The sequence below is a fragment of the Scyliorhinus torazame genome, chromosome 15 (genome assembly GCF_047496885.1).
Source record: "Scyliorhinus torazame isolate Kashiwa2021f chromosome 15, sScyTor2.1, whole genome shotgun sequence".
NCBI lineage: Eukaryota > Metazoa > Chordata > Chondrichthyes > Carcharhiniformes > Scyliorhinidae > Scyliorhinus > Scyliorhinus torazame.
The window spans coordinates 118,212,352-118,225,188 of record NC_092721.1 but is presented as its reverse complement, the minus strand read 5'-3'; the positions used below and the strand labels follow the sequence as shown (position 1 = coordinate 118,225,188).

At 45.7% G+C, this 12,837-nt stretch overlaps 1 protein-coding gene across 1 annotated transcript in view; it reads right to left on the bottom strand.

The window, feature by feature from the left end:
• The window catches only part of LOC140391428 (interleukin-1 receptor type 2-like), a 64,647-nt gene that overhangs the window by 26,943 nt on the left and 24,867 nt on the right, over positions 1–12,837 (bottom strand). Inside the window, exon 3 of the mRNA XM_072475955.1 lies at positions 7,996–8,128. Coding sequence (XP_072332056.1) covers positions 7,996–8,128 — 133 coding nt within the window. The remainder of the gene's footprint in view (positions 1–7,995; positions 8,129–12,837) is intronic.

Below are 12,837 nucleotides of genomic sequence, written 5' to 3'. Positions count from 1 at the left end.
GGCGCCGGTGGGGAAGGGAACAGGGAAGGGGAGAGGGAACAGCGCCATTAGGGGCAGGGCCGAGAGGGAAGCGTGGGCTTTTCTCCCGCGCTACGGAAATTGTGGCGGGAAAAGTGGGCGCAGGAAGGAAGGGGGCCCCACACGCAGGGAAGCCTAGGGTAAACGGGGGAAGCCGAGGTCAGACAGAGTTTGCTGACTCCCGGAAGCAATATGGGGGAGCAATCTAGCTAGAAGGGAATCTAGCCCCGAACTGGGATGACGCGGGTTTTATGAAGCGTATGTTGGGGCGCATCCCGGACCTAGAGATGGGAAATTTGGCATTGGGGGGGGGGGGGGGGGACTTCAACACGGTGCTGGACCGATCCAGATCTAGGACCGGGAGGAGGCCGGCAGCGGCCAAGGTGCTTAAGGGATTTATGGAGCAGATGGGAGGAGCAGATCCCTGGAGATTTGCTAGACCGAGGAGTAAGGAGTTTTCCTTCTTCTCCCACATCCATAAAGTATACTCCCGGATAGATTTTTTTGTCCTGGGAAGGGCGCTGATCCCAAAAGTGGCAGGAACGGAATATTCGGCTATAGCCGTTTCAGATCACGCCCCACACTGGGTGGATCTGGATCTAGGAGAGGAGAAGGAGCAGCGCCCACTTTGAAGATTAGACATGGGACTGTTTGCAGATGAGGGGGTATGTGGAAGGGTGAGGGGATGTATTGAAAGGTACCTAGAGGTCAACGATGATGGAGAGGTCCAGGTGGGAGTAGTATGGGAGGCGCTGAAAGCGGTGGTTAGGGGGGAGCTGATTTCCATAAGAGCCCACAAGGGGAAAGAAGAGGGTAAAGAAAGGGAGAGACTGATCGGGGCGATTCGGAGGGTGGATAGGCAATATGCGGAGGCCCCAGATGAAGGTTTATACAGGGAAAGACGGAGACTACAGACGGAGTTTGACTTGCTGACCACGGGTAAGGCGGAGACGCAGTGGAGGAAGGCACAGGGAATACAATACGAGTATGGGGAAAAGGCGAGTCGACTGCTGGCCCAACAACTTAGGAAGAGGGGGGCGGCGAGAGAGATCGGAGGAATTAGGGACGGGGAGGGAAGGATGGAACAGAGGGCGGAGAGGGTGAACGGGGTGTTTAAGTCATTCTATGAGAGGCTGTATAAGTCCCAACCCCCGGAGGGGAAAGAGGGAATGATGCACTTCTTGGACCAGTTGGAGTTCCCGAGGGTTGAGGAGCAGGAGGTGACAGGTCTGGGAGCGCAGATTGAGGTGGAGGAGGTGGTAAAAGGAATCGGGAACATGCAGGCAGGAAAGGCCCCGGACCAGATGGGTTCCCGGTGGAATTTTACAGGAAATATGTGGACCTACTGGCCCCACTCCTGGCGAGAACCTTCAATGAGGCTAAGGAAAGGGGGACACTACCCCCGACGATGTCGGAGGTGACGATATCGTTGATCCTGAAACGAGACAAAGACCCGCGGCAGTGCGGGTCATACAGGCCCATCTGCCTCCTAAATGTAGACGCCAAGTTACTGGCCAAGGTGATGGCGACTAGGATGGAGGACTGTGTCCCAGGGGTGGTACATGATGACCAGACAGGGTTTGTTAAAGGGAGGCAATTGAATGCCAGCATACGAAGGTTGCTGGGGGTAATGATGATGCCCCCACCGGAGGGGGAGGCGGAGATAGTGGTGGCGATGGATGCAGAGAAGGCATTCGATAGAGTGGAGTGGGACTACCTGTGGGAGGTACTGAGGAGATTTGGATTTGGAGAGGGGTTCATCAGATGGGTTCAGCTCCTGTACGGGGCCCCGGTGGCAAGCGTGGTTACAAACAGGCAACAATCCGACTATTTCCGATTACATAGGGGCACAAGACAGGGGTGTCCCTTGTCCCCGTTACTGTTCGCGTTGGCAATCGAGCCATTGGCCATAGCGCTGAGGGGCTCTAAGAAGTGGAGAGGGGTGCTTAGAGGAGGAGAGGAACATCGGGTGTCATTATATGCGGATGATCTGCTGCTATATGTGGCGGACCCAGTGGAGGGGATGCCTGAGATAATGCAGACACTCAGGGAGTTTGGAGAGTTCTCGGGATACAAATTGAACATGGGAAAAGAGTGAACTATTTGTGATGCACCCCGGGGAACAGGGCAGGGGAATAGACGATCTGCCGCTGAGGAGAGTAGCAAGGGACTTTCGATATCTAGGGATCCAGGTGGCTAGGAACTGGGGAACCTTACATAAACTTAACTTGACATGACAGGTAGAGCAGATGGAGGAGGACTTTAAAAGGTGGGACATGGTGCCCCTGTCATTGGCAGGTAGGGTACAGGCAGTCAAAATGGTGGTCCTCCCGAGGTTTCTGTTCGTGTTTCAGTGCCTCCCCATACTGATTACAAAGGCCTTCTTCAAGAAAGTGGATAGGAGTATTATGAGCTTTGTGTGGGCTGGAAAGACCCCAAGGGTAAAGAGGGGGTTCCTGCAGTGTAGGAGGGACAGAGGGGGACTGGCACTGCCGAGTCTGAGTGATTACTATTGGGCCGCCAACGTGTCTATGATATGTAAGTGGATGAGGGAAGAAGAAGGAGCGGCGTGGAAAAGGCTGGAGATGGCGTCCTGTAGGGGAACAAGTTTAAAAGCACTGGCGACGGCGCCGTTACCGTTTTCCCCGAAAAAATACACCACAAACCCAGTGGTGGTGGCGACTTTGAGGATTTGGGGGCAGTGGAGATGACATAGGGGGGTGACGGGTGCCTCGGTGTGGTCCCCGATAAGGAACAACCACAGGTTCGTCCCGGGAAGGATAGATGGGGGATTCCAACCTTGGCAACGAGCAGGAATTGTGAAATTGAAGGACTTGTTCTTGGACGGGACGTCCGCGAGTCTGGGAGCACTGGTAGAAGATAAATGAAAAGAAACCTAGCTCTCCATGATAAGTCTACCCCATTTGTTCATTAAACAAACAGTTTGATCAGTTATCAGTAGAGCTCTGGAGAATTATGGACTTGCCTTATTCAGTTTCTTTATAATCTAACTTACATCAGAGGACTGATTTAATTCTGAACTTCCATTGCCAGTGGTATCACTTTGAAGTAATTTTGAGCCCCAAAAAGGTTACTTATCTCCTCATAAAAAGAACAGTCACTAGATAATCATTAAACAACTGATGAGTGTGGGTTTAATGTTTGTTAGGTGAGCAACAGCTATACCAAACTTGTCATAAGCAGCTTGGTGAGTAGCATAACTGAGAATAGAATCTGGGAATGAAGTGGCACTATACATCTGACCACAGCATGAACCCATCGACCCAAGATAGAAGTTGTGTCACATGTAGAATTTCCACAGGAGCTACTTACCTATTTACAACCAATGATAATAGACACACAACACTGGATTATCGTTAGTGGCACAGTGGTTAGCACTGCTGTTGCACAGCTCCAGGGACCAGAGTTCAATTTCGGCCTCAGGTGACTGCCTGTGTGGAGTTTGCACTTTCTCCCAGTGGCTGCGTGGGTTTCCTCCGGGTGCTCCCACAGTCCAAAGAAGTGCAGGTTAGGTGGATTGGCCATGCTAAATTGCCCCTTAGTGTCCAAAAAGTTAGATCAGGTTACTGGGATAGAGTGGAGGTATGGGCTTAAGCTGGGTGCTCTTTCCAAGGGCCGGTGCAGACTCAATGGGTTGAATGGCCTCCTTCTGCACTGTAATTTCTATGAAAAAAATCCCACTAACCAGCTCAAATCTGAGTTTTCTCATCAAACAAGATGATGGACCTTTGTACTCAGAATGATAAGGGCCAACAATAAGCAACATGCATGTGCCAGCCACATCACAGAATCATAGAATTCCTATAGCTCTCTAAAAGAGACCCTCTAAAAGACCATCCTACCAAGGCCCACTTCCACACTCTATCCTTGCAACCCCACCTAACCTACACCAAGGGGCAATTCAGCATGACCAATTCACCTAATCTGCACATCTTTGTACTGTGGGATAAAACCAGAGCACCCAGAGGAAATCCATGCAGACAATGGGGGGGTGCAAGCTCCACACAGTCACCCAAGCCTGGAATTGAACCCCGGTCTGTGGCGCTGTGAGGCAGCAGTGCTAACCACTGTGCCACCATGCCACCCCTACATGTGCATGCAAGATGTCCAAGTCCAGTGTTGGATGTCTCAGGTTTATTCATCATTATTTAATGTGGTGCACAGTGTGCATATGACTCGGGCGAGAATGAGTGGGTTCTTCCAGGGGGTAGCAGATGAGTGTGACGTGTGTGGGCAGGGGTCAGCGAATCATGTCCACATGTTTTCGGGTTGCGAAAAATTGGGAAGATTCTTGGCGGAAGTGTTTGCGATCCTAGCCAGGATAGTGGGGGGGGGCGGGGAAGAGACCCGGACCCTTTGATGGCGATATTTGGGCTTTCAGAGAAGCTGGAGCTCATGGAGAGGAGGAAGGCCGATAGCGTGGCCTTCGCCTCTCTGATTGCAAGGTGGCAAATTTTACTGAAGTGGCGGTTGACATCGCCACCGGTGGTCGCTGCTTGATTGGGTGACCTGTACGACTGCCTGCAGTTGGAGAAGATACAGTACGAGTTAAGGGGCTCAGCAGAAGAGTTTGAGAAAAGGTGGGGGATGTTTGTGACCATGTTTGAGGAGCTGTTCGTCACACGGGGGGGGGGAGGGAAGATTGAAAAAGTGTACAGATCTGTATAGTTGATTGCTGGGAAGTATGCTTTCCAGAGTGTTTATTTGTTGTAACCTGTTTTGATATATGTTTGTAATAAAATACATTTTTTTTTTTTTTAAATCAATTATTTAATCCAAATATTCAGGTCAGGAACTTCTGTAAATATAAATGCCTGATATGAGGCTAACCTTTCTCTAAAGAGGAACTAATCAGAGTTCTCATTTTCTATACCATTTACTATTTTTGCATTAAGTTCATTTTGGTGCTTGGTCCTGAGTTTCACACATGACACTGAAGAAACCTTTCCACTGTATGCTCGGGTGAATTGAGCCATGAAGGAGAATTTTTTTGGACATAAATTTAATCTGCAATCAGACTAAAGCACCGTCTCCATCCTGTTTATCTAGGTATCACTTGTGACAGAATACTCATATACAAACAACACTTTATCAAGCTGTAGAAAAACAAAACCTGCAATACCCTCCTCAGTAAACTGGCTGCTATCTCCTGAGGATCACAGGCTCTAATAAGCTATGTTCTTGCCATCACAAACTCAAGTGTGGTACCAGGCACCAATCTGTTCACACCAAACTTATCAATGTGCAACTCAATTCAACAATGCTCATCAGGTGAACCAACTCACCTCCACTGGCTCCCAGGCCTGAGCAACATTGTTGTCCCCCATCCCCCACATCAGGAGGATAGTTTCAACAGGCAAGCTTCTGGAGACGGTTTATTTCAACCTAAGCCTGGCCTTATTCAATTACCCCTGCAACCCATCAGCGATCAGCTCATGGTTAAAACCAGCACACAGAGGAGTAACAGCTGAAGACCAATGGATTGGCATGGGGAAACAGAAACCATCATTGTAGACCCTGAATTTGATCTCCCATGGCGATAGCAGGTCCTAGTGGCAAGGGGTGCATTCAACGGGAAACCCCATTGCCAGCCAATGACAAGCTGCATCCCTGAAACAGGCGGTGGGTTGCAGGGAAAATCCTGCCCAAAATGATTCACATTGTCGATGAATATCTGTTGACTGAACTCAAGGAACTCCACCTAGCTGCAAGACCTATTGTTTGGCTTTATGACTATGAACAAATAACTAACCCTCTGAAGTTTGCCCTCATGTTTTTTCTAATATTAAAACATGCCATCTTTCATGCTATTCCTCCTTTGCACATCTTCACAGTTCAATGAGTTTTAGTTTCAAAATAATGTTATCTTATTCATTCTTTCTTAGGACCTCAAAGATCAGTATATTCAGAATGCCCCCCCCCCCCCCCCCCCCCCCCCTCCCTCCCCTTCAGTCTTTTGGTTCTCCAGTAATCTGCAGGATTTTGGAAGTGCAAATTTGGCAACATCTAATGATTACTTCTTGATTTATCTCCTCAACTTTTATTCTTTCCAAGTTGGAGGTTTTCTGTACTGCAGTCATTGGACTGCCACCCTAATTTCTCAATTTAAGATTCAGTAGCATTTCGGACATGAACGGGGCAGTAATTTTGTTTACGTCAGAATACAGATAGAAGTCTGAATATTGTTGAAAAGAGAGACATGTTGCAGAATGTTGTTTATCATTTTGCACTCATCAGGACAAAAGTAAGTTAGCCACATTTTAAATGATCACCACAATTTATACGACAGAAGGTTGGTTGGCAAATCAAATTGGATTGGCTGAAGTGTTGCCATATAGAAAGCCTATAAGGAACTATAGGCTCCCCAAGTTTCAGGTAATTAAAAAAAGGCAAGGCTTCAACATAGTCCTTTTGTTTGCAGAGTACTGGTCCCTGTATATGAATGTATGTTGCTTCTAAGATACGAACTGTCGTGTTAGGTACACTGGTCTAATACTGGCTGCAACTGGATGCAGCTTAGATCAGAAAGATACTCCAGACCATGAAGTTAGTTCAATCAGGTTTATTGAACTAATAGCACAGTTAGCACAGTTCTCTGTGAGTTTGACTCTCTGCTAACTTAAGTGTGGGTTCTCTGTCTGACTGAACCAAACTAGCTCTTAGCCACGTGGTGGAGGTGTGACATTGTAACAACACCCTTGACTGACTCTCTCGATGTTCATCAATGGAAAGAGGAGGAGTGTGAGTGCCTCGTGTCTTTTATAGTCAGATCCCACTCCGGAGTGTCCTGGCTGCTTATTGGTCATGTCCTGTTCTCTGTGTCCATTAGCTGCTTGTCTGTATATCATTGTGTGTGTGGCTGCATATCATGACACAAGCTTGACTAATTACCTTAAATTGGGCACTATTGTAGCTATTAGTGTATTCAGGATTGTTCAGCAAATGTCTGCCAATTGCAAAATGGCATCTGAAAATGAAAAATGAAAATCGCTTATTGTCACAAGTAGGCTTCAATGAAGTTACTGTGAAAAGCCCCTAGTCGCCACATTCCGGCACCTGTTCGGGGGGGCTGTTACGGGAAATCTAACAGCAAATGTATTGTTTTGGGTTTATGTAAGTTTTGTGGACTGGTTGAGTACAGACTTATTAAAGACAGCTGAAGGAATGTGTTGTTTGATTCGAGCAGCCAAATCATTGGGATCTACAACCTACATTTATGGTAGGCAGAATGTGTCTTTGGGCTGATGGCAGCTATTGGAGAATAATAGTACTCACATACCATTACATATTAGCAGTAAGAAATGGCTTCTTCTTGTTCAAAGGCACTTTTCAGGAATGAAAGTGGTGGCTTTTGGTCCATTGCTGAGTTTGCGTAACATAGAGTGAGCAATGATCTGATCAATGTAGCTAGAGTCCCACAGTCTAGCTTTGATGTGCTGCATTTCTTCATGACGCTTGCATCCTTTCCTCCTGCAGTATGAATTGCCACGATTATTTGAAATGTGGCATTCTTGCATCTGTCCTGATGAGTGCAAGGTGAAAAATTCAACAACTTGCCTCTCCTTTCAGCAACTTGCCTCTCCTTTCAGCAAGATTCAATCCTGTATTCCCATGTCACTGTTAATTGTAAGGTTGTGTTAGATACAAAAATTGTGAAGAACGCCAGACAATAACCATAGGCAAACTCACACAAGGTATCTTACAGAGACTAATGCAATAGTTACTTTCCTATCAGCAATTAACAATAGACATTGGTCTATATCCTCATCAGTTTCCCGGTTGCCAAAAGTAAATGAATATGTAATTAATTGTGTCACAATGCAGTCTTTGACGAAACAGTATGTTTCCTGCCCAAAACGGTGACCAGAAGCCCCATGAACAGCAAAGCAATCTTACATTTCCCGAAGTTTAATTGGAATAGAAACATTTTTTTAAAATAAGTTGAAGAATACATACGTGTGAACTTCTTTAACCCTAGCACTTTTGCTGTAGTCTTCAATAAAACTGTAATTGGCTAGCCAGTACACAATCATCGAAACTGTTGGATGAAGTTCAGTCAATACTCTGCAAGTTATTTCTAGTTTTGAACCTGTAAAAATATGCACATTTCAAAGAATCTGGAGAGAAACAGAATAACATTGGGATAATTAACAGCTCCACTTGTAGTACACCAAAATTATTATTTGAAAACATTTAATTTTAGCCCAGTAGTTATACATTTTTTTCCTCTAAATAAATGTTCCATACAATGTATTACTTGGCTGGAAAAAGTTATGGAATTTTCATATTTTAGAATATTTGATTTTGCATAGAGAAGAATAATCAGATTTCAAAATGGCTTCAGTCAATTTTATCTCCAGGGGAATGTATTGCTTTTGCATCATAACTGGCAAAATTAACTGATGAGTACTGTCATTAGAATGGACAATTGTTTCTGATTGTTGACCCATTTAGGGGCATGTTTGGAGGAATGCGAAAACATATTCCTCATTAATTCTATCGAGGTGTGGGATTTACCATATACTCAGTTTAATTGTTAACTTCAAAAATTGTAATATTAAGTATCTTCCACAGCATAAGCTGGAGTTGCTGAAATTTACTTCCAACTGGAGCTGCAAACTCAGCCCCATCAGGAATATGTATATCAAAATACAATTTACAGCAGTAAAATGGTCAAAAGACTATTTCTTCCTAAGTCCCATCATTTATTAAACTAAAAAGGGACATTTTGGTCCTTTGTGCACTGATTCTATTCTCATTAATAAATAACACATTGCGGCCTCATGGCGCTATGGTCCCAGTTTTGATTCCGGCCCCAGGTCACTGTCTGTGTGGAGTTTGCACATTCTCCCCATGTCTGCATGGGTCTCACCCCCACAACCCAAAGATGTGCAGATAGGTGGATTGGCCATGCTAAATTGCCCCTTAATTGAAATTAAAAATGAATTGGGTATTTTAAATTTTTTTAAAAATTAATTAATAAATGACAATAAATGCGATCATGTTGGGTCTATTTGCATTGACATATTGTTCAACTGTAAATAAATTTATATGCATAGTCCGATTTTTGGTATTTTTATTTTAACATAGTGAATGTCTCATGTGATCCACTAACTGATGCAACAATTAGTTGATAATTGACAATCCTAAACTCTAATCCCCCAAGATCACATGTGGAGGCAATGATGCAGTGGTATTGTCACTGGACTAGTAATCCAGAGACCCAGGGTAACCCTACTATGGCAGATAGTGGAATATGAACAGAACAAAAATTTGGAATTAAAAGTCTAACGATGACCACAGAAGGATTGTCGGGTAAAATACGACTATTATGACTCCAGACCCACAGCAATGTGGTTGACTCTTAAATGCCCTGTCTTCAAGCCAAAGAGTTGCGAATGGACCACCCAGCATTGACCGTGGCAATGACAACTCAGCATTAATATCCCAGAAACCACCATCACCATCTGGTGGCAGCAGAGATGGTGGTGCAGTGGTATGCCGGAGGGCGTTCTCCAAGGAGTCTTCAACATTAGCTCTGCAACCCACAAAGTCTCATGACATGACTTCAAACATGGGCAAGGAAACCTCCTGACGATAACTATGTTTTCCCCCCAATCGCAGATGATTAACCAGTACCACACCATGTTGAACATCACTTGAAGAAAGCACTTGAGTAACAAGGATACAGAAGGTACTCTGGGATCGCCAGAGTGGCTCAGTAGCACCAGTAGAGTCTGAGCTGGCACAGTCCTAAAGGACATAACTACTAGACTGGGTGAGGGAACCAAGAAGCGGGGAAAAAAACATCCTCACCAACCTGCCTGTCGCAGATGCATCTGTCCATGACAATATTAGTAGGAGTGGCCACCGCACAGTTCGTGTGGAGAGGAAGTCCTGGCTTCGCATTAACAATATCATCCATTGCACTACCACTGTGCTAAATAGGATAGCTAAATGGGGGAGTCCAGCGCATCAGTGTTATAGATAAAGCTGAAGCATTTGCAACCATCCTGGTCGCCTCAGGAGGTCTCCAGCATCACAGATGCCAGTCTTCAAGCAATTTGATTCACTCCCCATTATATCAAGAAATGGTTGAATACAACATTCCAGCAATTGTACAGAAGGTGTGTGCTCAAGAACTTACTGCGTCCCTAGCCAATCTGTTCCAGTACATCTATCCGACAATGTGGAAAATGTTCATGTATGTATTGAACACACAAAGCTGGACAAATGCAACCCAGCCAATGATTGCACCATCAGTCTCCTCTTCATCTTCAGTAATCAACAGTGCTATCAAGTGGCACTTGCTTAGCAAAAATCTGTTCACTGATGCTTGGTTTGGGTTCCGCCAGGGTCACCCAGCTCCTGGCCTCATCACAGCATTGATTCAAACATGGACAAAAATGTTGAATTCCAGAGATGAGGGGAGAGTGGCTTCCCTCAATATCTTCAGCATTTGACCGAGTGTGGCATCAAGAATCCCAGCAAAACTGGAATCAATGGGATCAGGTGGGAGACTGTCCTTTGGTTGAAGTCATACCTAGCATAAGGGAAGATGCTTGTGGTTGTTGGAGGTCAATACTTCAGTCCCAGGACATCACTGTAGGAGTTCCTTGGGGTAGTGTCATCTGCCGCTGTTTCATCAATGACCATCCCTCCATCATAAAGTCAAAGTGCGGATGTTTATTGACGTTTGCACAATGTTCAGTAGCATTTGTGACTCTTCAGATAATGAAGCCGCCTATGTCCGAATGTAGCAAGACCTGGATCCAGGCTTGGACTGACAAGTGATAAGTAACATGCACGCCACACAAGTGCAAGGCAATAATTGGCTCTAACAAGACAGAATCTAACCATCACCCCTTGACATTCAATGGCATTACCATAACTGAATCCACCACTATCAACATCCTGCTGTTACCATTGACCAGAAACTGATCACCACCCTCTAGCCTTCCAACTCTTTCCAGGTCTCTGCGTAAGACATATCCAGAATATCCCGGTCTTCAGCCCACGTGCATAATGCAGGCAACTTGTTTCCCACGGCTGACAATTTTAAGAATTCTGCCTCTGTGACATCAGGTAAAATGAGCTAGAACAAGGGCTTGCATCTTTGACGGTTTCTTACATGTGTAGAGCATATTTAGCTGTATACATGTGGCAACCTGACCAGTCGCAGATCAACCAGGTGCTGCTGTGCACAACCACCGCAAGATATTTATGTAGGTGCGTGCAAGACTCCCAACTAACTGCCTTGATGCTTTCATCCTGTGGCAATCCAACACCTCTGATGTCTTCAGACCACCAACCTCAGGTAAGGGGTGGCTGCTAGAAGACAAGGAATATCAACTTCAAACTTGGCTGATGACCACTCAGAAATGCAACCAATAAAGCACAACATGAATGATGAATGCCATATGACAATAAGATATATGACAGACCAAACCATCAGCATGCTGAAGATATGCTGCAGGTGCTTGGACGGATCCAGAAGTGCCCTTCAGGACATAGTGGCCAATGTGTCCAGTGGGTCAATGTTTGCAGTACTCTCCAAACCGTTCCACAACACGAGATGTGGTGGCAGGAGAAACTTGGTGCAGAGCTCAGACCCTCTTTAGATGATTCCAGAGACGAGGAATTAATACCGTATACAACTATAAAGCTTTGTCTTTCATTTTCCCTCCAGTTTTGCTTGTTACAACCCCTGTGACTTGGGCAGAGGTAAAAGCAGGTTTCTCAGATCCATGATCTACTGCTGAGATGCTCTTGGCCAAAGTCCTTTAGAATTTAGGATCTGTAACAGCCCTGCCAAAGACTGTTTCATTCGCATCTATGTGGGAGAAGATATGGCCAATGGAAGATGAAGTCTGGTATTGGTTGGAGTGGTGACGGGAATGGGTGCAGTGGAAGACCTCATTTCCATGTCCCCTTTCATCATAATCTCTCTCATGGCCCAGCCTCACTCATTGCCAGTGCCATGCTGGAGAACACCTTGGCACAGATCAGCGCAATGACAATAATAAGCAACTATCAAAGTATTTAAGGTGGCATAAATGTTACCATTTGCACATCCAAGGTGTGGTCATGGCATGCATATCTTTATTTGATTGGAGTGTTTGATATTCCATGGAGTTTGTCACTCTATCTGTGGAACAACATCACAATGACATCTACCCACTCATTTTTGAGGTGGGCTCCTCCATTCTCTCTATACACTCTGTCAGTGTGCTTGGAAGGGCTATCTGTAGTTTTCACATTGCCTGTTCCTCAATTATTATTTTTTTCATTGTCGGCTCCTATGGTATAACATCTGTGTTCAGCTAAACAGAGTTTATTTTACGGACAAACCCTGGAAAAATTAAAATCAGACCATATGGGAACAGCATTGGGTACTTGCTTCACTGCATCACCCTGCATTAGGGCAGCACGGTAACATTGTGGATAGCACAATTGCTTCACAGCTCCAGAGTCCCAGGTTCGATTCCGGCTTGGGTCACTGTCTGTGCGGAGTCTGCATATCCTCCCAGTGTGTGCGTGGGTTTCCTCCGGGTGCTCCGGTTTCCTCCCACAGACCAAAAATGTGCAGGTTAGGTGGATTGGCCATGATAAATTGCCCTTAGTGTCCAAAATTGCCCTTAGTGTTGGGTGGGGTTGCTGGGTTCTGGGGATAGGGTGGAGGTGTTGACCTTGGGTAGGATGCTCTTTCCAAGAGCCGGTGCAGACTCGATGGGCCGAATGGCCTCCTTCTGCACTGTACATTCTATGAAGACACCTCAGAGTCCAGTTTAGATTCTG